Source organism: Corvus cornix, chromosome 4, assembly GCF_000738735.6.
Source record: "Corvus cornix cornix isolate S_Up_H32 chromosome 4, ASM73873v5, whole genome shotgun sequence".
Lineage (NCBI taxonomy): Eukaryota > Metazoa > Chordata > Aves > Passeriformes > Corvidae > Corvus > Corvus cornix.
Window position 1 is genome coordinate 14667503 of NC_046334.1, and position 22795 is coordinate 14690297.

General features: G+C 38.5%; 1 protein-coding gene across 5 annotated transcripts in view; it reads left to right on the forward strand.

Annotated features, from left to right (window-relative positions):
* SLC10A7 (solute carrier family 10 member 7) overlaps positions 1 to 22795 on the forward strand; it is a 143644-nt gene that overhangs the window by 34355 nt on the left and 86494 nt on the right. For 4 of the 5 annotated variants that reach the window (XM_039550516.1, XM_039550517.1, XM_039550514.1 and 1 more), the window contains exon 5: positions 12296 to 12334. The exons of the other annotated variant lie outside the window; for it this stretch is intronic. In XM_039550516.1, the coding sequence (XP_039406450.1) occupies positions 12296 to 12334 (39 nt within the window). The remainder of the gene's footprint in view (positions 1 to 12295; positions 12335 to 22795) is intronic. 5 annotated transcript variants of the gene reach the window in all.

Below are 22795 nucleotides of genomic sequence, written 5' to 3' on the forward strand. Positions count from 1 at the left end.
GGGGGCTTGGCAGGAGCTGGATCGGCCGAGGTGGGGGCGACTGCCACAGGTTGATGGGCAGGTGATCCGGCAGCCTCCGCCCGGGCGTCACAGGAGGGCTGCCTAATGTGCTGTGTGCCCTAAGGGCCTGGGGGAACACAGTTGGATTATTATGTTAATGCCTGAGCCTGCTGCCCTCTTCCTATCCCAGCTGGGCTCCCTGTTGTTAGGAACTGCTTTGCTCTGACAGTGGAGTAATATACTTCATGATTGAAAGGGCAAAGGGGCTCGCAAGAAAAAAGAGCAGGCCTGCACAGATATGTAAATGAAGGGGGGAAGGCTGTAGGAGGGTTTGAATGTAGGTGTGGGTAGAAAGTTTATTAGGAAATGAGTAATATAAATCTGCTAATTGAATTGTTATTTACAAGTCACATTTCCTGATTTGTTTCTTTGTGCATTACCCCCCCCAATGCTGATGTACAGTGAATTCGAAGTGCTTACCAAAGCAGGCACTTAGGTTGATTTATTTGAAACTGAGGTGCTATAATACACTGGTACCAGTGTACAGTGCTGACAATGGTGTATTTTTCAGGACTTTGATTACTGTTTCATGCTTTGCCCCACTATATTGCTACACTGCAGCTTATAGTGGTGATATGATTCTTTTATGTATTGGAGATAAGTATATCACTTTGAATTTTGTTGATACTTCGAGAGTAGGATATAGATACAGATTACAGGAATACATTTGTTATGGTGTTAGAGCAAATTGAACTTTGATTCAACAAGATGGTGACGATGTTGAGATACCTTTCTGAGGTCTTTCCTGCAGTATGACTGACTAAACAGTGACTGGGTTTTAGAATTAATGCATGTGAGAGATGAAAATCTATTCCATAGACAGATGTGCAGGGGCTTGGTGTTTATTTAGTTGGGTTTTTTTTTTCCTTATGATGATATGACCTGATATGCCGAGTCTTTCTCTGCCTTTTATCAAGTGTCTATCAGTGGCAAAACGTGACTCAAAATACCAGCCAGATGGGATTTCTAACATCCTTATTTGTCTGTTTTACATCCCAAAGTGCTGATCACAGACTAGTCGAAGAAATTGCTGTTGTTGAAATTGAACTTTTGAAAGTGAAAGCTATTTTTACAAAATGCAGCTAGTGTGTCAGATAAAAGTTCCTTGATAGATGAGGTGCTGCTCATGTAGCTGGTACTTGGTGTTTGTCAAAGATGTGATTTCTGATTGCTTCTAGTGTATAAGGTGATTTTTTTTCTACTCTTCACGCATCTGGATATCCCAATTCTACTTCTTATCTTTATGTTCACGTGTATTGCTGCTCTGCCTTGCTCTTAAGAAGATGTGTCTATTTTGGCATGGGTACCTCCTGCTGTGCAGCAAAGGTGGCAGCTCTCACACTTCTGACCTGGCAGTTGTGAATGTTCTTCTTGCACAGTGTTGCCCACTTATGCATAATAGGGCGTCTTACGGTACTGAAGTACTGTGTGGTGAAAAAGAACTCTGGATCTAGATTGCTTCTGCAAACTTAGTGCAGATACAGGATGTTCTGGGCACAACAGAGAATTTCTGTAGCCCTTGCCTCACTGGGTGCCCATGAATAGCCATCACAGAACAGGTAGTAACATTATCTGTGTCCTGCTGGAGCTTTTGTAGTTAACACAAAATTATTGATTTCTTTATCAAGTTCTCCTTGGATTTCTTTGTGGGCAAATCAGAATGTGTTGTACCTGTCTGTACAGCTTATCAGTTAATGTGAGAAGATAGTTTTCAGCACAAAATGCTGAAAAATAGGAGCATTGATGTAAAATAATTGCTTTCTTGTTGAAGGAGTGTATTTTTCAAGAATTGCATTTTTATTTTTCTTTCACATTCTATCTGCACATAGTTCTTGAGTAACAGCTTTGGGAATATAGAACTTGGGCTGCAAACTATCTCAAATTGGGAATGTTTCCATTTTTTTTTTTTTTTTCTTCCCCCTGTTTATGCAATTTAGACTTTACAGAAATGTTTCCTGTTTCTTTCAGGAAGATATGTTTGTAAATATTTTGTCAATATTTTGTTTCAGGCCAGGTTAACCTCGGTCAGATTTGCAAACAAATCATTTTCACGTAGTCCCTATTTTTCAGTGTAACTTAGGTGTTCCAAGTTTCCATTTCTCATGGTTAAGTGATCTCCCTGGCTGTGTCTTCTCAGATGAATCATAAGAATTTGATAACAGTGCTGCATTGTGGATCAGCCAAAGAGCTTTGTGTGGCAACAGTCACAGAAGCCATCTTCCACTAGGCGTGGGAGAAATTTAGCTGAAAGCAGCAAAATAACAAAATAAAAAAAAAAAAAAAAAAAATTCAAACATAGGGTGAAAAGAAGGGATTCTTGAAATGAGGGGAACTTATGTTTAAAGCACATGTTTAAATATCCCTTATGCTGGAAATTCCAGTCTTCAGCCAACTCTGTATATTGAGTGAATGCTGTGTGCATGTTCAACATGATTGACAAGTTTGTGACTTTTTGCAGTAAAACAAACTCATAGCCATCACAGTTTTTGGTGATCCTCTGCTCTCCACAGAGCATGAGTAGAATTCTGTACATGAAACCCATAGGTTTTAGTGTTTTCTCTCCACCTTTTCTTCAGAGAAGCAGTGGTTACATAGTAGCCTATATGACCCATTAGAGAGTCAAGTAAATTACTTCAAGGAAGTAATAAAAATATCTTTAATTTACTTGCTAATGAGTTGCTATGTATTTTGTATATATGTTTACATAATAAATATATACATATATGAAGGAAAATTCTTAAGAACAGTTTCAGCATTTCTGTAGTTCATGATGTACTCCTGCTGCTTGTCAAGTAGTTCTGAAACCGAGTTCCTGACTGAGACTTGATTGGCATTTGAGTATCAATCCTTGCACTGTATGGAAGACAAGCCCCTTTTACCCCCTTTGGATTACAGGATGCTGCAGTCTGCTTGAAAAATGGGGGCAACCAACTGAGTAGAATTTAAAGATGTTTTGGGCATGGTTCAGAAGAAGGGTGGTGGTAAATACCAATGTTGTAGTGAATTTGTTTTCAGACAAAAGTAGCTTGGACCTTCAGTTGTTATTAATCCACTGCTGAATTCCTTGGGCATATTTTGGGGATATGTAATATATAAAGATGCACATTTAGGCACTTTCTCACTCTGTGCATGTGTAAGTTGTAGTTATATGAATTGCTAATATATAGAGGATGAAAGTAGCTGAGCAGCATTTCAAAGAATGAAGTTGCATGCATTGAGACTTCCTTTTTAACCTTCATGCAGTGGCTGTTATGTTGGCCTCTTGCTTATTGTATGCAACTTTTCTTTTTCTTTTCTCTCTACCTCTGCCACAATATTGCTGGGTGCAGAGCTTTGGCTGGGCTCATAAGAAGGGAATTTCCAGTACCATATGATACTGGCTTATAGTAAAGCCTAACCTTTGGGCTAGGTTAAGAAAAAATAAATTGTGCCTCTTTGAGGTAGGGACATTTGTTGATGAGATGACAAATTCTGACATGAGCTCCAGAGCTCAGGGTTTATGGATCTGTGCAGAGGGCTACACTTAATTTATATTTTACAAAGCTGCTATTTCAGCCAGCCTCCCCATGCTATGGCCCTCCTTGCACTAGTGTTACATTTCCCATCTCCTGGCATTGCACAACTAATAGTGAAGCTGTTGCCAGTGGTAGTAGTGCCAGGGACTTTTATAACAATGCTATTCTGAGCTGGTTTTGAAGGCATAGCAGTTAAAATGTCTGGTTCTGCTACTGACTGCCCAGAAAGCAATATGACAGTGGGATATTTATAGAAAAATACTGGTGCAGGCACAGCCTTACAGTTAATGCAAAGGGCACCTTTTAAAAAGTGGCCTTGTGCTTTCATTTCACTTCAACAGGGAAGTAATACTCTTTGGAGTTGTGGGATGCATTGTTTAACTAGACCTCTAATCATGTTATGGATGATGTGTCTCCAGGAGAATCAGGGGACAAGACCTTTAAGTGTTTTTATCACAGTTTAAGATCTCAGAAAATGTGAACTTAAATAAAAGTGTGTTTGGGAGGTTGTTATTGCTCTGTATCCTTTTGAGGATACCTTCCACAGTAATTTTTTTTTTTTTTTTTTAGAGAGAAAGTCTCTTACAATTATGAAGTGTTTGACTGTTTGACCATAAGAGAGGAACAAGTTGGCAGTACTTCTTTACCACTGTCCAGCTGAGCCTCTTTTATTGAATCATTGTTCAGCAATCTGTTTGTTCTGGTGTGAGACCCAGCATCTTCACTGCTAAGGTAACAAACCTGGAGTCTCTGAGAAATGCTTGATGTGCATAAGGCTTGTGGGTAGTTTTGATACCAAAGTGTCAGTGACTGGGTAAATTCTTAACTTTTGCCCTCTAACCATGTTTCACAGGCCACATGTATGGCAGCTAAGGCGTACACTTTACAGTATGTAGGTACAAGGGAGAAGTTACCTTGTTTTTGCCTGATCAGGAAAATGATGGAAATAGGCTTTCCATTTGGGGAAAAATACATACAAAAAGTTTGGCTAGATACCTTTCCAGGAGCTCAGAGCTTTCTGGTGTGTCAGAGCCACATGAACTTTGTGGAGGAGTAAGTCAGATGCTGGAGCATGGTGTTTATGCACATGTGTGCTTGGTATGAGAAAGCCTGTGTTGTAATGAGCCTGTCAGCTCTAAATCACTGCTTGTGCCAATGTTTACACTGGCACTGGGCAGTCATCTTAATGTTTGCATTTGCAATGTTTAAGTAGAGGAGGAAAAAAAGAGAAACTGCCTCTGTTTATTCATGTTGGTATTCAGAAGTCCACTGTAGGTGTTCAGGTCAGTGCCCCGTTGGGGTGTGTGACGTGGGACCCAACAGTGGAAGGCAGTGTGTCTTGTGAGAGTGATTTTGTGTTTTGTGCTGCAGCTGACAGGAGGATGGGAAAATTAAACTACAGCTTCAGGGTACTCCTGGGCTTTGGGGTATGACTGGCCAAGGACTGCCACACAAGGACGAGATGAGAGTATTGGTGACTGTCTCTGTCAAAAGGAAGACGATCACAGTTGATAGAAAGAGGAAGATTCCCTTAACCTTAGCAACCTGAAGGAATAGACAAGGGTTTGCAAAAGTTGTGTGTTGCCTACATTTCTGTTTCTGAATATGGCCTAGATAGGCTTTTTTTTTTCTGCCTTTTTTGTGACTATCACATGAGTTTTGTTTGCCACACAGCCACAGGAGCATCTGGAGTGGGTAGATGTGTGCCATTTAGGATAAAGCAAAGAAATTATGAACAAAGTGACAGCATTGTACAGCTGATGGTGTGGGCTAGTCAGGCACTGTGTGCTGTTCCATGAAGCACCTTATCTCTTCTGAGGAGACCAAATCTTGGTTCTTTCAATGTGAGAATGGACATTCCAACTCCTGACAGAGGTTCTTTCCTCCTGGCTTCTTTCATGTTATCTTTCTGATACTGATGACAAAAGTCTTTATTTTCATTCAGCTCAGCTATACAAGTAATCTCAAATAAAATGAGCCAGCCATACAGTAGTGTTACTTTCCAACCTTTGCTAAACATGGATTTCCTGTTATTAATCTATATATTAGTATTGGTAGAAATTTGAAGAGTGACACATAAATGTTCCTGAGACCTAAATGATTAATGTTTTCCATTTGAATTGTTTACAAATGTTTACATTCTGGTTTTACTCTCTGGAAAAAAAAAAAACAAAAAACATTTCAATGAATATACTTTCCTGGTTTTTAGTTTCTCTCTTCTCCTGCTTCTGAGTGAGAAATACCGTGCTGACACTCCAGAACTCCCTTGAGTCATCCCAGTTGCTCTCAGTAGAGACAAGTTAGCATTTCTAACAAGAGGAAAGCGAGCAGGATAGTTTTCTTTATCTGCCTCGGTATTGCCGAAATTATTGGTGAAACAAAGAAATCCTTCAATGGGAAGCACCACCTAAACTAAATAAGTGTGTCCAAAAAGCTTTCCTTTTAACAGATGTTTTTGTATTTGTAAATATTATTTACCAAAAGGTGGTGATGACTATGAGAAACTACAAAAATTGGGGAATGAAAGACTGATTTTCAACAGAAACAACTTTGCTAGTAAGAGGTAAGAGGCAATAACTCTTCTGCCAGCAGAGGCCTCAGCTTGTTTCTGTGCCCTGCTTGTGGCAGAATGATGTGCCTGCCTGAAGCAGCACCAACTTCTACTCAAGAGGTGGCAACCCCTGGCAGCCTGGAACAGAGGGCTCAGCACGGTGTTTTAGAGAGCATCATTCTCTGGATGATGTTCCCCTGCTGAAATGCAAACAAACAACAGATTAGTTATTTTGTTTTCATTTTCTGGTGCCTTTTCAGTGTAGTTTCCATAGAACTGATGGTTGTTGAACACAGTTGAAACAAAGCAATGTTTTCATATTGTCAGCACAGCTCTAGAGGCAGGCTGGGGATTAGGTGATATCTTTGCTATCTTTTTCCCAGTCAACAAATTGTGTTGGACCACAGGGGACATGGCAGTGGATAAATACATAATCCCTTCCATACGGTGGTGGGGTATTTTTGTTGGTGTACTGGAGGTTTCTTGGTTGGTGGGTGTAGTTTGTGTGTGTGTGTGTATTTGTGTGCCTCTGGATTTTTTTTTTTTCCTACAAGAGTGTAAGGTTATGTACATTTCTACTCAACTAATATAATTAAAGTAATTTGGTATTTTTATAAGAGGCGTTTTTAACACGAGCTCACTTTTTTTATAAGATTTCTTAGGACTCAAAATTTAGTTGGTATCTAAGTCTGGGGGTTGTGGCTGTTTTGTTTCGTGGGGCTTTTGTGTTTTTTCATTTTTCGTGTGGTTGGTTGGTTGTTGATTTTGTGTGGTTTTTGTTTTGTTGTAAATGTAATGCAACTGTTGTGGTGGCCTGTCACATATACAGCACATGGGCCAGATTCATGTGTAAGATGCATACTCCAGCTTCTGTTGAATTCTGTATGGAGCGTACATACATCAGAGTCAAATCTAGACCCTATTTGTTTCCCAGAGATGGTGCTGCAGTGTTAAAAAGGCACATGCTTTGCCTTGGAGGGGGCAACTGGGCAGCTGGAGATTTTGTTGAGCAGTTAACACTGCCTCTTTCATTTTTGCCATGCTGTAGCAGGATTTTTATATGCATTTTAACAGTTATTTAAGACTCCCCATATGCTTAGAAAGGAATCTGAATATATGTGCCTTTTTTAAACCTGCATCATAACTAGGTTATTCCATCAATACAGTAGAATGACTGGGAGCTGCAGTTGGAACAATATGTAAAAATACAGCTTGTAAAAGATTTCCTTTATTAACTGTCATCATCCACAGAATATATGTTCAAATAAACGTTGTGTAATAACTAAATTTGAGATTAATAGGCCCCTTAAGAAACAGAGAAGTCATTCAGGATAGTCAGTGAAAAATAGCCTGTAAGACTGTAACATGCACATATTGTCCTGCTTACATGCTCTCTCTGGTGTCATTCCCATTTATCAATGTCGGCAGGCTCTGTTCTCATTAAAACACTCTTGCACAAAAGCAACTTAATTTTCTTAAGAGAAGAGGACACCTGATTCAATTTAGTGCTGGAAACCAGGAACTTGAGTATATATATATTTTTTTTTTTTTTTTTTCCTGTCTGAACTCAGATGAATAGTTATGAACAGCAACACAGATTAAACCTTATTAGGTATATTTATATTCTGTTTGCAGTAACGGTGCTGTGGCAAATAGCTTTCTACAGAGATGTAACATCTTGTTATTAGAACCAGCAGTTAAGACATGAGCTGTGGTAACACTCACATGAGATTTTATTTTTAAATAGGAGATTGAAGGAGTTGTTTAAAGGGACTCTGCCAACTCATTCAAGTTACTTCTGACGTGCTGCCTTATTCCACCTTCTCGAACTACACTGATCTCTTTGGGTAGATAAAATTTCCTGTTCTGTCCTATTTGGTCAAACCATTGCCATCACTTTCTTCAGTCTCCCTCTCTCTTTTTTTTTTCCTTTCTTCTCCTGTCAAATAGGAGGCATAATTGTATTAAGTTTTGCAATAACAATATGGATGCTGTAAAATGTTACACTACCATATCGTGTTCGCTGTCGTCTGCTGCATAATCCTGCACTAGACCTATGAGAGTCCTTGTCTCTCCCCAGTTCTTTTCTACTTTTCTGGGCTTTTCTTTCTTCCTCATTGTGCCTTGTGTGTTAAACAGGATAATTAGTCTTATTCCTGATGCTTGAGCTATATATCCCACTAGTGTGTGGTACATCCCACTAGAGCTAAGGTTTTAACTGCAAGGAGTTGCAGACAGACACGGAACAGCTCTATATGATGCCCAGGCTGCTTCCTTCCAGGATGTTCTGACTATTTGATTTCATTACTCCGCATCTGTGGCCTTGACCCTGGAATGTCCTTTTCTCAGAGCAGGGATGACTTGGGGCCAGACAGGCCCTGGTGTCCATAGCATGTGCTTTCCCTGCTGTGGGGTGCCTGGGGGTAAGCATAGGCTTAAGTACATCTAGGAAGGTTGTCTCCCTAAAGGCTGCCAAATGACACTTGAGAATCAAATGTGTTAGTATTGAAGCAATATACACACACTGGTGAGAAAATCTCTTCCTTTTTTTTATGATGCACATACAAAGCTGTGAGGCACTGCTGTTTGCCTGTACTCTGGAGTGAAGTCCCAGTTTAGCTGCGTGTAACAATTTCTTTGAAATTGTGCCGATAATGATAAAATGCTGGTGTTTGACCTAGGTGTTCCAAATGTGGCTGGGGTATTTTTTCCTGTTATTTAACATAGTTTGGCTCCATTATTATCAAAACAATATCTAGTCTAATAAATTCCAAGGTAGTTTAGTTTGGTACCAAAAAAAAGCAATGAAAAAAGTTCAGAATGTGTTCTGTGAATTCTAAACGCACTTGTTTGATCTGCTGCCCAGTCACATGGGCTTTTGAATGCTGTGGGTACTTGCCACAAATAGAAGTACTTGCCCATTTTGGTTCACACCTGGGGGGAAATGCTCAGCCCCTTGGTTGTAGCTTAGCTTTGCCTTTTTCTTCTAGGCTTTGTCTTTTACTAGCCTTTGTTGCCAGGAGGACTGTCTTGGATCTTGTTGCTGTCACTGTAGAAATCTTAGCAGTGTTTTCCATACATCTATTCCAGGATAAAAGGTGAGAGATGGAGGGCTGAAGCTTTGTGCTAGACTGGGGTATGAGAAGAGGAAGGTTTCTGCCAAGTGCTGCCAGACAGGTGTCCTTCGGAGGTGGCCCAATCACTTCTCATTTGGAATTCTCCCTGGAAATGTAGACCACAAGAGCATTCCCTCGAGCCCAGTGCCATATAGAGCTAACTGAAATTGTACCTGCCTAATAATAAGTGAATTGGTTGTTTAGTAGAGCTAATATGTACAGTTGTTAACTCAAGTGATGCTGTCCGTGCTCTTCTGTACTTGCCCTGTTAAGAGTCTTGGCAGTGACTTTCAGTCATGTCTCTGAGTTGATACAAACTTGGAACATTTGTCTAGTTGTTAGTACCTTTGAATGTGGTCTGACCTTACATTTCAATACATGGCTATGCACTTACCTTTTGAAAGGACTTTACTAGGGATTGCATAGAGAGCTCTCCCCTCGTGCTAACCATAAATGCAATGTATGGTTTGCAAACACATGCAAATCTGAACTTGGAGTATGATAAAGACATCTAAATGTTTTCATGCTTTATTGTTTCATTTAAGCTGACCACGGATATTCTGATATCTGTTGCAGCACAAAAAGAGCAAACTCTAAAAAAGAGTGATGCAGTAATAGTGACTAATAAATGTTTCAAATAGAAAATGAAGAGCCTGGCTGTATCGTGTGTCAGCACTGATGTTTATTTGTATCATCCCTCTAAGGATTTCAGAGTGCTTTTTAAGGAATGAATTAATTTTGACAATGCCCTGTGAGGTATGTATCCCTTTGATAGAAGGGAGTTGGAAGCATGAAAGTGTTTAAATTCTACCGGGTTATGCTACTAGGTATGTTTAATTACAAATTGGAGTAGTTGATTCAGTTTACTGCCAGTTTGTTTAAACTGAACCAGAATCGCAAATATAAGCCCCAGATTTGTAAGTATGAGAAGAAATTACTTGTAAGTTTATTTTGCAGGGGAAATGTTTACCAAGAAAACTGCAGGTAGAGTAATTGACATATGTAAGTCCTCCCTCACTGAGGCAAATAATCTGGATGATTGTACTTTAATTTGCAATCTTCCTGATTTTTTTTTTTCCCCTCTTCTTTTGCCTGTAATGAGTGTTTCATCATCTGCTATGGATAATTCCTCACACTCCAGAGAAAGGGATTTAAAAACTGTAAACTAGTGTACCCATGAACTGGTTGTGAAATATGACTTTTGCACATGTCTGGCTAAATAACTGAAGAATAAATATTGTCCAAGATTGTTGTCTTAGTCCCTGTTATATACTTGAGAATATTTCAAAAATCCAGAAATCTTCCAGATGGATTAGGAATGAATAAAAGAAGTTTGTTAATGGCCAAAATATCACCATCTAGTATCTCTCCTTAACACCTTTCCAGGTACAGAATTTCTCCTGGAAGTGGAATTGCAGCCTCTTTTAAGTAAAATAATGCCATATCTCTAGATGATCCCCAAATCAGGATGGGTAGCCATGCTCTAGGTTTCTCTGGATGCGTGTAATGTGTCTTTGCCTTGCTACATGAAAGTATCAGTTGCACAGCTTCAAATACAAGTAAAAAATCCTGATTTAATTCACACTTGTTGAAGAATTGTTGATACTACTCATGCTTCCTTTCAGCTATGATCTCTGGCAAGAGAAGCTGTTTGGACTTGTGCCTCTTTTTTTTTTTTTTTTTAACGTTCAAAAAAGAAATGCTGATGAGAAAGAGGTGTTAAAATATGTTACTGTAGTTTACAACTGTCAACTATAATGTTTTATTTAGCTGTATCTATTCAGATGCTCCCTCCACAACATGGAGTGCCATATGCCATTGTCCCTGTTAGTAAGCAAGTCAGCAAAGGTTTCCCAGTCTGCATTTGTTTCTGTATTTGGGCCACTGAGGAGCTGTGGTCCAGTGCCATCTTTTATTGATAGGGCCAGCAGAGGAGGAATCTAATGAAATTATCAAAGCTTTGAATTAATTATGAACTTGAATAAGAAAGCTAAGCTCTCTAGAGCCAAGGATCTCATTACCCATTCATTTTCCTTGCATCCTCTTATGGAGCAGAAGGCAGGTTCAGCTACTGCTCCTACCCTGATTTTGGACTTCATTCAAACTTGCTCAACTCACTAGCAGCCTCTTGTTATTAATCTGTGGCTGGAAGTGTCCAGGGTGTTTAATTTGACTCTAAATCGGCACATAAATGGTAGATTTCCTTCCTCCCTTTCCCCTTACCTTTGCTGTGTGGCTTTTCATCAGACTGGCTGCCATACAAGAGTTTCTGTTCTTTCTTGGTAATTGGGGAAAGCTATGCAAGACTCAAGTTTTAACTTCCTGGAATTTAATGAGTTCGTATTAAGAAATAATACTGCTACCTTGTATTTCCTGGATATTTAGGTAAGCACAAACACTTCTAAAGTCATTATCAAAATTGTTTATTTTCTTATTTTAAAAGACTATGGAGTGAAAAGTAATGATATTTTGGCCTCAGAAGTATGGGGTCATTGTGGGGTTTTTTTTGGTTGGGATTTTTGTAATTCCTATTTTAAATTTGTTGGTCAAACTACAGGAAATACTCTCTGTCAATACTTTATTACGATGAGCTATTAAAGTAGTTTATTTACCAGATCACTATTTCATTAAAATTGTTAAAAGTGTATGAAAATGCAGCATTTTAGTTACATCAGATTATGTTTATTTTAGTTAATAGGTCAGTATATAAAAATGTTCCTGGCAACTTAGAGCACGAGCAGTGAGACCAAGCTTCTGTGTAATATTCTTAGTTCTTGTGAATATTCCTCTTCAGTCTATCGGCAAGGGTTTTCGTCTCCTCCTGCTTTTGTCCATTTTGGCACGTTATTTATGAATGCATAAACCAGAATCCATCAGTCTTCATAAGTTACAGGCGACTGGCAATTTTTAACGCAGTGGCTAACTGGCTAATGGTCTCTGTGTATGTGTGTCTTTGGAGAATCTAATAGCTTGTTGGGTGGGGGAAGAACATTTTATTCTTGCATTGGAGCTATTTTACCATTGGTGATATTTATCCTTTTTTTTCTCTCTAGGCAGCTGCTATATTTAATTCTGCTTTTGGAAGTTTTTTGGTAAGTAACACAGTATTCATAGCAAGTGCTTTAATAGTCTCATTTTTAACAGTATCACTGGTGTGTTTGTTTTTTTTCACATTATTTTTGGTGGAATTTTGCCATTCAGATGGAAAAATTTGAATCATCTTTCAGTTTATGTCACTATTCCCTTAAATACAGATACTGCAATTTCTTTTCTTTTTGTTAAACTCTTGAGAAAGGTAGTGAATAAAGGTAGTGAGCAAATTGTCTCTGCTTGTGGTAAATTAATAATGTGTAAACACATCTTAATTTTCTCCTTAATGGGTTAACAGAATCTATTATTATGCAGATGTTTCAGACATGGGCATCAATATATTGATTCTTCTAATAAGGCCCATCAAATACTCATTATTTTCTATCAAGAGGCCATGGATTTTGCAAAGAAAACATGACCCAGCTGATCAGAGAGTAGATGCTAATTTACTCAGTGACTTGTCATTTGTTTGGCATATTTTACTGTCAGTGGAGCCACTCGATGTCTCTGAGGAACACACTAAAATAGCTAGATATGGGAAAGCAATCAATCCAGCTGGAAATATAACTGTTTCTTTAAAAAGCAAAAGCAGTATTTGTGGTCCTGATGGTCTAAAAACATTTGGAAAGGACACTGTAAAGAACACTAAATATATTTATGAAGAAAGGAAGGATAGATTTCTTTTACTGATGTGTTGTTTAGAGAAATACTAATGAATATTAAGTAAAAAATTATTTTGTATGTTGGCAAACTACTGTGACTGATTGTTTTATTTATTTAGGCAGCTAATAATTGAATTTGTTCTTACTAAAGTTTATGCATGTTTGGAAGTATGTGTTTGTGATTCCAGTCTTCTGTCCCCAGAAGGACTGTGATGTGTAAAATGAATGAATGACAAAAGAATTCAAATTAGGAAATTAAAATCAAAACTGCGAGTACAAAATAACTCACTTTTTATTCATGGTTTGGTTTCTTGTTGTTTTTGTTTTTTTTCTTTTTTTTGTATGAAAAGCTGGTGTTTAGGAGTTTTAAGTACATAAAGCTCTACTACCAAGAGGTAAAGTCACATGGCATTTTGAAGTTGTGTTGTGCTGCTGCTTTTTTGAGGGACTAGGTTAAAGTTAGGAGGGTGGATGTAAGTTTTTTGGGGTAGAGATGACCACTTGTATTTAAAATATCAGTTCCCAAGTACTTGTCCTTTTTGTCACCTGTCATGTCCTCCTTCCATGGGCCTGCCTCAAACTGTGGAAGTGCTGGAAAAACTCTAAAATCTCTGTGTGCGTGATATTTTCTCCTGTTGTTTGGCACAAGCTCCTGGTTTCTTTGCTGTCTCCAGCTTTTAGTTCAAGAGGTTTCTGAGAATACCCAAAGGCTCAGTTCAGCTGACATTCGGAGATGTCTTCTGGCTTCAAATAAGAGTTTAGGCTCCACTGCATCTGACTACAATGCTGGCTTTTAGTAAAGCGACAGAGACTTATTTTCAATTTCTAGTAGCTGTTTGCAGCTCTTTGAAGAAATCTGAGCTGAAGAAGCTGAGTTATTTTTTGTCTTCATGTAATACGCCTAATTTTGGTTTTGATCTTAGTTCATGATCATTGGAAAGTTCTGCTTACATGTAATTACCTCATTTCACTTTTTGTTCCCTTCAGGTCTTTTTGGAAATGTTGGAGCAGGATTGCAGTAAACATTATTAAAAAAATTCCCTGGAAAGACTTTTCAAAAATATTGAAGATCAGCTAAAATGAAGCCATAGCTGATTTTTTCTAATTACTGATTATTTTAGAATAAGACAGTAAAGACACTGGTTACTATTAAATTACAAATATATCCACACATTTAAACACTTGTTGTGGTAATTCTACTTCGAAAGCATGATTATGTGGGGAATATATGTGTATGACAGAAAACAAATCACAAATATGTTTACTGAGTGCTTTGCTCTTAGAAACTTTTCCAGTTATGAAGTTGATAGGATAAACCTTGTGACTGAAGTGTGGTAGTAGGCCAGGGACAGTAGTTAGTAGGCAGAGTTGTTTTCGAGTAGGTTCACAGGGGTGTAGGTCTACATGACCTTGAATTGAGTGGCTCCAGATGTGGAGCACTGGCATGTGTATGGTCACTTACAAAGAAAGTTTGCTGTTGAAAAACTGGCAAAGCAATAAATACATGTGTATATAATGTGTGTGTATATATATATATACATATATATATACACATATATATATATATATATATACACACACTCATTTGAAGTCAAGACTGTTCTATAAAATGTAAAAATAATTGGTCTGTTTCTGAGAAGATAATGGAAGGTCCTGGTGGTGGTTTTGGGAATCCATCAGTTTATATTGGTGCCTAACTTACGGATTTGGCTACGGGTGGAGAAACTATGTCCTGTATCTTCAATTCATGATGAACCTAAATCACTTCTGTATTTCTCTTCGGAGTGTCTAGTGATGAGCTGTATGTGGACAGGCTTAGATGGAGTTACATACCTTTGTGACAAAACCTTTATAGTTACACGTGTCCTGGAGATAATTGGGAAGGCTCTGACCTCGACAAGGCTGAAATTTTTCATATGTTCCTTGTTTTACCACATACAGCACATGGGCAGGTTGTGGCACTTGCTGTGTAGCTCTGACAAAGCCAGGACAGTGTTTTCTCTTTTCAGACTATGCCCTGTGGGCCAGTGCCTGTGTGATTTAGAAGGGCTGAAAGATGTGCTGTGCTGTTTACTCTCCTTCCTGTGCCCACCCTTTTTTTTCCCCCCCCCCTTAAGACTAGGAAATAATGCTTGAGAAGTTAAATGAAAGTAAGTTGTGGAACAAAATGTCTGCAGGAAAATACTCAGTATAGTATTAGAATGATACTGAGATGAGCTTATTCAGATAAAAGGGAACATCTTGTGATATACAAAGTGTAGAAATGCCAAAAATATCTTGATGAGCAGAAATGCACTTAGATTAAGGACCTGGGAGTGTTTTCACTGGTAAAGAGATTTACAAAAACTGTCAGCCAGCCACGAAGTAATTCTTTTTCAACTCCACCAAAACCCATATTTCTATAAACATGCAGACAAAGCAATGCATGGAATGATACTGCACATATTTACATTATTTTATTGACTTAGTTAATAACGTCCCAGATCTAATTAAAACACAGTGTTTGAAAAAAATAATTGTTACAGAAAAGTGTTTTTATATAGCTAGGTTAGTAATAACTAACGATAGATGAATTCAATTTACATAAATTTCAGCCAAGAGAATATTTAGACTCATACCACAGAGGATTGCTCTGAGTTGGGTAGTTAATATCATTATCTCCTCCCCTCGTTTAAGCAGTTTGGTTTACAATAATTGTGGAACATAAGAAGTGATTTCAGTTTTTCCTCTTAATGGGGTTTTAATGTAATCTGATAGCATTTTACTGATACAGGGTGGTTGGTTATCACAAGGTTGCATGCATATGCCAAGATGCTGAGATAAAGCACAGTCTTAGTTGCTTCCACTTGTAGCAGAGGATACTTTTGCACCTAAAGGCTAAAGAAATTGCCTAGGATGATAAGTATAGGTCTACTGACATTCTTAATGTTGTACGCATTGCCATGCTTCCTAAGCATTTCTGTTCTCCTTCTAAAAGAAGAGAAATACTTGCAAATATCCAAATCACAGAGCAATAGGCAGGAGACTGCAAAACATGTGCTGATGGTTGTTCATGGTGTTTGCCTGAGCCATTCAGTTCCTTTGGCTTTGTCCACCAGGGCATACCTGTAACTGAGGCTGTTCCTGCACTGGAGACAGGCTTGGCTGAGAGCTGCACTCAGTTTGCAGTGACAGTGTGGGAGACGGACTTCCAGAGCACCATGTCCTCACAAAATGCTCTGCACTACTAGACTAGACCAGGCTTGTCTAATCTTTCTACCTCTCATTAATCTCCTTTCTGCTTGAGACCATGGGCTGGGAAACCCATGAGAATATCCAGCCTGTGGTGTGAGTCAGTGTAGGCTGATTTTTCAGTGCCTTGGGGTTATGAACAGTTAGTTCACGTGAAAGCAGCAGCCATCAGCTTCACCTTAAACAAAGAACTGTAACCAAGATCTGAAGGTCTGTGGTGACAGGGAATCAAGAGGAAAAGAGAGGATTCAGGGGACTCTGCTCTGGTGACCATTGTGCTCCTGAGAAAACAGCAAAGCTTTGGTTAAGACTTCCTCCAACGCTGTCTTGGATTAGCTTTTCTTTCTCTGTTGCAACATAATAGATGCAATAAGGCACATTTCAGATGCCCATTGTTGCATTAATGTCCTTTGTCCAAACTAAGTATGTATGGGTTTGTTCTTTTATCTGACCATCTCTCAGAGGGGACAGAGCTGGGTCATGTCGTTCAAAAAGCTCAAATAATTTTTGGAGCATCCACGTTGCTCATCAAATCAAGGCTAGTGTTTTTATTTACATTGTCTTCCAAATTCAAGCTAAAGCTAGCAGAGAATAACGTTAGCTTCTCACATATACACCCAGCTTAGTTGGTTAATGAAAATGTATGGAATTCTTATCTAGTCTGCTTTAGCAGGCATAATGATTTACACAGCCTGACAGCACTAGTGCTGCAAGTAAATGCATTAGTCATAGTGTCCATTTTTCTTGCAAATCTGTGACACAGATTTAATTATGAGAATGACCAGCAACTTACAAATCTAATTTTGGTAGGCTGAGCCAACTTTTTTATTTTAATAACAATGGATTTTTTAGCAATGATTTCATTACTATTTAAAGAAATCCAACCATATGGAAATAACCAATTGGCTGAATTTATTTGCTTTATTTTACCTTAATGGATGTTGAATGATTTAGGTTTATTTGGGGCTTTTTTTATTACCACTTTTTTAATCTTAGTTATTTCTAGGACAAATATCCTTATCTGACTTAAGTATTTCTAGTACAAACATTGTAAATATTTTTCTAAAATCAGGCAAATGTTTGTATACCCCTTTGTTCCCTCTTAATTGTGTCTGCAGTATGAAAAGGGGCAGAGCAGTCATCTGGGATTCCCTTTTTACTGTGCTAGCTGTTTACAAGGAAATCTTGCCAGGAAGTCTGTTCACAACAGGTGCTGAATTCTGGATTCAGTCTTGTTTAATTTCAAAGTGGAGCTGCTTTATGGTGAGCAACCACACTCTTGGAAGTGGTCTCCTCTTCCTCTGTGAGCAGTACAGTGGTGCTGCTGGTCTGTGCTCCGAATTTGATCAGGGTAACTCTCCAAGTCCTGAGCAAGTTCTCCCTCTTAATCAGCCACTTGGGAAGGCACTTCATTCTTGAAGGATTGTTTTTTGCATGAGTGGGAGGGGATAGCAGACCTCAGCAGCAGCAAGTGTTTGGGCCAGACATTATGAACCAAGCAGGAAGAGTTTATATTCCATGGAATTGAAATAATCTTGGGAGCCACTTAGGTTGCCTTACTGTAACTTATTTCATGGCTGATGCTGGGATCTCTTGTTGTTATTTAACATCCTTATTTTGATCTCTGCTAGCTGGAGCTGAAATCTCAAAGTAAGCTTGGGAATCATTGTTTCCAAGTTTGCCGAGTGACTTTTCAAAGCATGTAGGCCTTCACTCTTACTATGTAAAGTTCCAGTGTATAGCATGCTCAGTTTAATACCTAAATTTGAGTTAGTTTGTACTATTTTGGCACAAGCAAGGCAGAATAACAAAGCTCCCTGTGAAAAAGACCCCTTAGCATGGGCTTAAAAAAAGAGCCTTGACACACATGATTATTTTGAGGGATTGCTAGGCATGTTCACCCATCCCAGTATTCCTTTATTGATCTTCTCTTCCCCTCCCAAAGCCAAACTTTGGACAGAGTGGGCATCAGCTAGAATGAGATGTAGAATTTTTTACAAAATAATAAAAAAAAAACCTGCCTGTCTATGACTACTGCTGAACTCCTTTAATCAACAAAAAAAAAGGAGTACGTATAAAGGTGCAATACTCAAAGAGAAGTAAACGGGATCTTGCTCCCAAGGGATTGAGAGAAATTGGGTAGAGGGATAACTGGAAATCTGAGTATTGTAACACCCACTGTGTGGTGTCACTGACGACACAGTTGGTCTGAAAAGACCAATTAAGTCAGTAGGGATTTGCAGATCCTGGCAGCACAGAGAACCAGTTAACAAATAACAGCACTGCTGTTGGTTATCTTTGAAATGTTACAGAGAAGGAGGGTAGGTAACAGTAACCAAGAGGAGAGAAAGTGTGCAGTCAAGGTCTAAAAAAAAATGTCCTCTAGAAGGCCAATGATTAGTCCCTGTATTTTTTTTTACAGTGGCCAAGAGGAAAATGCCTTGAAATCTACATAATAACAAAAAATGAAACCATTAGCTGTCAAATGCGTAGAACTTATGAGGGCTGTAGCTGGTCTCAGGGCTTTCTTAGTTTTCCCATTAGCTTTTGCTACTGATCATTTAATTCATCTTGCATGGTCTTATGGGACTCAAGCAGTCAGTTCTGCCAAAAAAAGTTTGTTTAAAGATAGCGATAAGTAGGCCATTAAATACATCTCTTTGTATTATCTTTGTGGCCAAAAGATAATTAACTGCTACCTTTCTGAAGATAAATATATTTGGATATTCTGCTTTTTCCACTTCCTTATATGACAGCAAACAGGTAGGATTTTTTTCTTGCACCTTCTTTTTTTGGTCAGCAACCCCATCTAGTGCACTTGCTTGGCATGGTACTTGGTGATGGCTTTTGAGACAGTAGATTGAATCCTGCCCCCCTCTTTACTGTTTCCATGGATTAGCAGGCTCTTAGGAAAAGAGAGAGCTGAGGATATATGTGCCACTGGCATTTCTTGAGTTAGTAAAACAAGCAGTAAAAGTGGATCTTGCTGGAAAAAATTCAGAGGCAGAACTCAGGAAGGGTAGCGTGAGAGTTGAAGCAGCTTTGTTCTTCCAGTCCAGTTGTCACTTAGGAATTGCAACGTAGAAGGGAAAGAAGTTTTGCAACCCAAGACTGGGCATTCAAAGTACCTTAAACTTTGTGATCTGGTCTTTTACTTCTGATCATATAGTGTGGGGAAACTGGAAATTAAAGTGCCTCTGTGACTGTGGTGAAGTCATCTCTCTTGTTAATGGAGACTGAATACTGGAAATTTATAAAAAGCTTGATTCCATTTCAAGTGTAAGCTAATGAATTACTGAATCAAAAGTGTCTGTCTTTGGTAACTATCATTTGGAGAACATCTAGAGAAAGAAATACATTTGTTTAGTATTCTATAATCAGGTGGTTTGTTGGATTAGTATGTAAAGCAAATCTGTGCTGATACACAGTTTTAGCATAAAATCAGTTTGTCTAAGATTACTTATGTCATAATTAACAAGATTTGTCCTTGTCCTCTGTAGTGTAAAAACAGCATTTTTGTCAAAAGAATATGTTTCTTTTGGGCTTTTTTCCCCTGGTTTTGCTTACTGTGGTTATTGGTCAGAACCTGAAATAAAACCAAACCAAAAACCACAAATAAAAACAAACAATTGTCCCAGGGTGTAATTGTGTGCATATCATAATGTTGAAAGGTCCTGGTTTTAGTTTGTGATGGTTTTTTGTCTTCTGTTTTAGAATAGTTTCCTGTTTTTTCACTCCAAAATAAAGAAAGTGAAATTAACAGAAAGAAATATCACCTGTTCTATTATAAAGTAAGATCAAGGTGCTTGACTTCTTGTTAAGTCACTGGACTTTGTATCATGGAACAGTGTCACATCACTTAAAATTAGTTTTAAAAAAATGTTTGCATTTAAAAGCTGCTTTATTTGTTTCTGACAACTACTTGGATAAACATGTGCTTTTTTTAAAAAGATGAAAATGTACACCTACAAAACTTTGAACAGTTTATTTGTAAAGCAAGAGGTATAAAATTCTTGCAAAAATTTACTTGTGTCTGTGGGAACCAAATGTTTGAATTTATTGGTTCTCTATGCTAGGTAGGTTGGTGCATCAAGGAAAAATTGAGAAGGCATTGTGAAAGAGAATTTGGTTTTCATTTTGCCCTCTCTGTAGTATCTTTTAATAGTAGAAGAAGCATGCCTCTGCATTCCTCTAGGGCTGTGGTTGTACACAAACATGTAGTCATTTGGCCTGATTTAAGGGTAAATGTTCCCTGCAGACAGATTTGGAAATGCACAAAATATGTAATTTTCTCCCTCACTTTTAAAAAATTCATCAAAAGGAAATGAAAATGTTTTTAGAATCTGCTGTTAATGTTCTCCCCCAAAGTTTTAGTTTCTGATTGAAATGGAGCAATGTTCTTTCCTCTGTGCTGCAGCTTTTAGTCACCTGCATAGGAAAAGTGTGTGTGGGGTGAGAGAGAGTGGAGAGAAATCATCACTTCCTTGGGAACAGGGGTATTTAAGCCCCTGTCTTGTGCCTGATTAGCACTTTGAACTAGTGCTGCTGCAAGGAGGTGTTTCACCCAGCATCTGTGTATGTGTGCTGTAAAACACAAGCTGGTGTGCTGAGCAGTCACCTACACTAATCCATCAGGGAGCATGGAGCTCTTTTTCCTTCTCTGTCCATCTGTGGATTCAGTAGCTAGCCAGAGTTGAGTTCTAGCATGTAATATAAACAGCAATACCAGTGCTGCATTCTATACAAGTTCTATACAAGCCTTCTTTCACCTTTACTTGCCTCTTTGTGGGAGGAAAAATATTCTAAACACATTAATTTATTAAGCTGTGTGATTTTTGGCCCAGAACAGGTTAAATCTCTGCCTGGATTTTTTTCCTGTGGTTCTTCTCTATCTGACTGAACAGAGCCTGTTCAAAACTCAGCAGTCCACCGTCTCTAGGGGTGAAAACAAGAGGGATGTCATTATTACTCTAAGTTGAGGGCCTGGAAATCATTCCCCTTGCTGTCAGGGTGACAAATACTGTCTTAGTGGAGGTGCCAGAGGTTAGGTCAAAAGCTCTTACAAAGTCTTTAGCTCAACTAGCAAGTAAGGCATGGTTATAAAACTGGAGTTTCCTTTGGAAATCTGTGTTTGTTATTTGTTGTTGCCCTTTTTAAAGCCAGTTTTGGGAAACTATCATGACCCTTCAGTATGAGACAGGAGTAGTTCATGAATTCTGGTTTTTTTCAATGGCTGTACTTGTGTTGTTGCAGAAAGGCCCCCTTCATTATTATTTTGCCTTATCTTCTTTCCAGGTATCAAAACAGCTCTCAGCTTTTATCCTTAATGGCACACACTGGAAAAGACCAGTGATTACGAAGGAGGGAGGGAACTGTTTTAACTTACGATCAGTCATTACTTGGCTTCTTTTAACACTGTTCTGTCTATTCAGGCTTAGAGTTTTCATTTTAATGTCATGAAAAAACAAAAAATAAGCAACTATGTCCAACAACAAAAGCACTCCAAAACAGCACCCCAGCAAAATCCAAACCATCTTGGAGGTAATCCCTTGAGACGCAGGCTTGCTTATACAGTTTATCACTTTTCTGGCATGAAATATGAGCAAATGCACTTCCCAGCATCTTATTTCTTCCACCTTCATTCCAATTCTCCACCCATCTACTCCTGATTACTTTCATATAATGGTAAGTAAATTGTTTAGTTGTTGTTTCTACTTCTTCCTAAAAAAGCTTGTATGACAAAATTCATTTTCTAAATTATTTTCTGATGGTACCTCCTTGGTCACTTCAGCGTAACTTGTTGCAGGGAAGGGTATGTGATGTCTTTTCCCTGAGAGCTGGTGGAAGATCAGACTGGACAATCATCTGACCTTATCTATGATAAACCCAGTGTGCTGTACAAGGGGTGGAATGTTTGAAAACTTGCCATTTTTTACTTCCCAATAAAAAGAATTATTTTCACTTGTATCTGAGTTAGGTGACCATGTCAAATAGATAATTTTGTATGTTAATATATGGAGAAGGGATTTTCATATTCTTTCAACCAGTGTACTAAAAGCTCAAGATGGGACACTTTCCTTGGATACCTTTATTCTTCTAGTGGTTAACTTGGCTGAGACTGTACATGACTGGGAACAGCTTTTTTCCTGACATAAATCCACTAGATGAAAGCTGCACATGGTTTCACCCCCTCTTCATATTCTTTCCACATCACCTTGTACTGTGGTAGATACAGTGCCAGCAATGGTGCCCACCTGAGTGGAAAAGTCATTCTGGCTTCTTCCTCCTGGTGCATTTGAGGAAAGCACTGGTAGCCTGAAAATGCACACCTTGTCGGACCTCATTGCTTAATTGTGGTCTGCTTTCTTAACCACATTTTTACTACTATATGGAAAGCAAATGTTAACTATTTGAAGTAGAACTATATTACATAGGATTAGATAACATGAATAATGGGAAAGCCAGGGTTTTTGAAAAACTCAAACCTTTTAATAAAATGAAATGTCAAATATATGAGCATGTCTTTCAAGCAGTGATCAAAAAACATGTGAAAAGTTTCATATCCTTTTA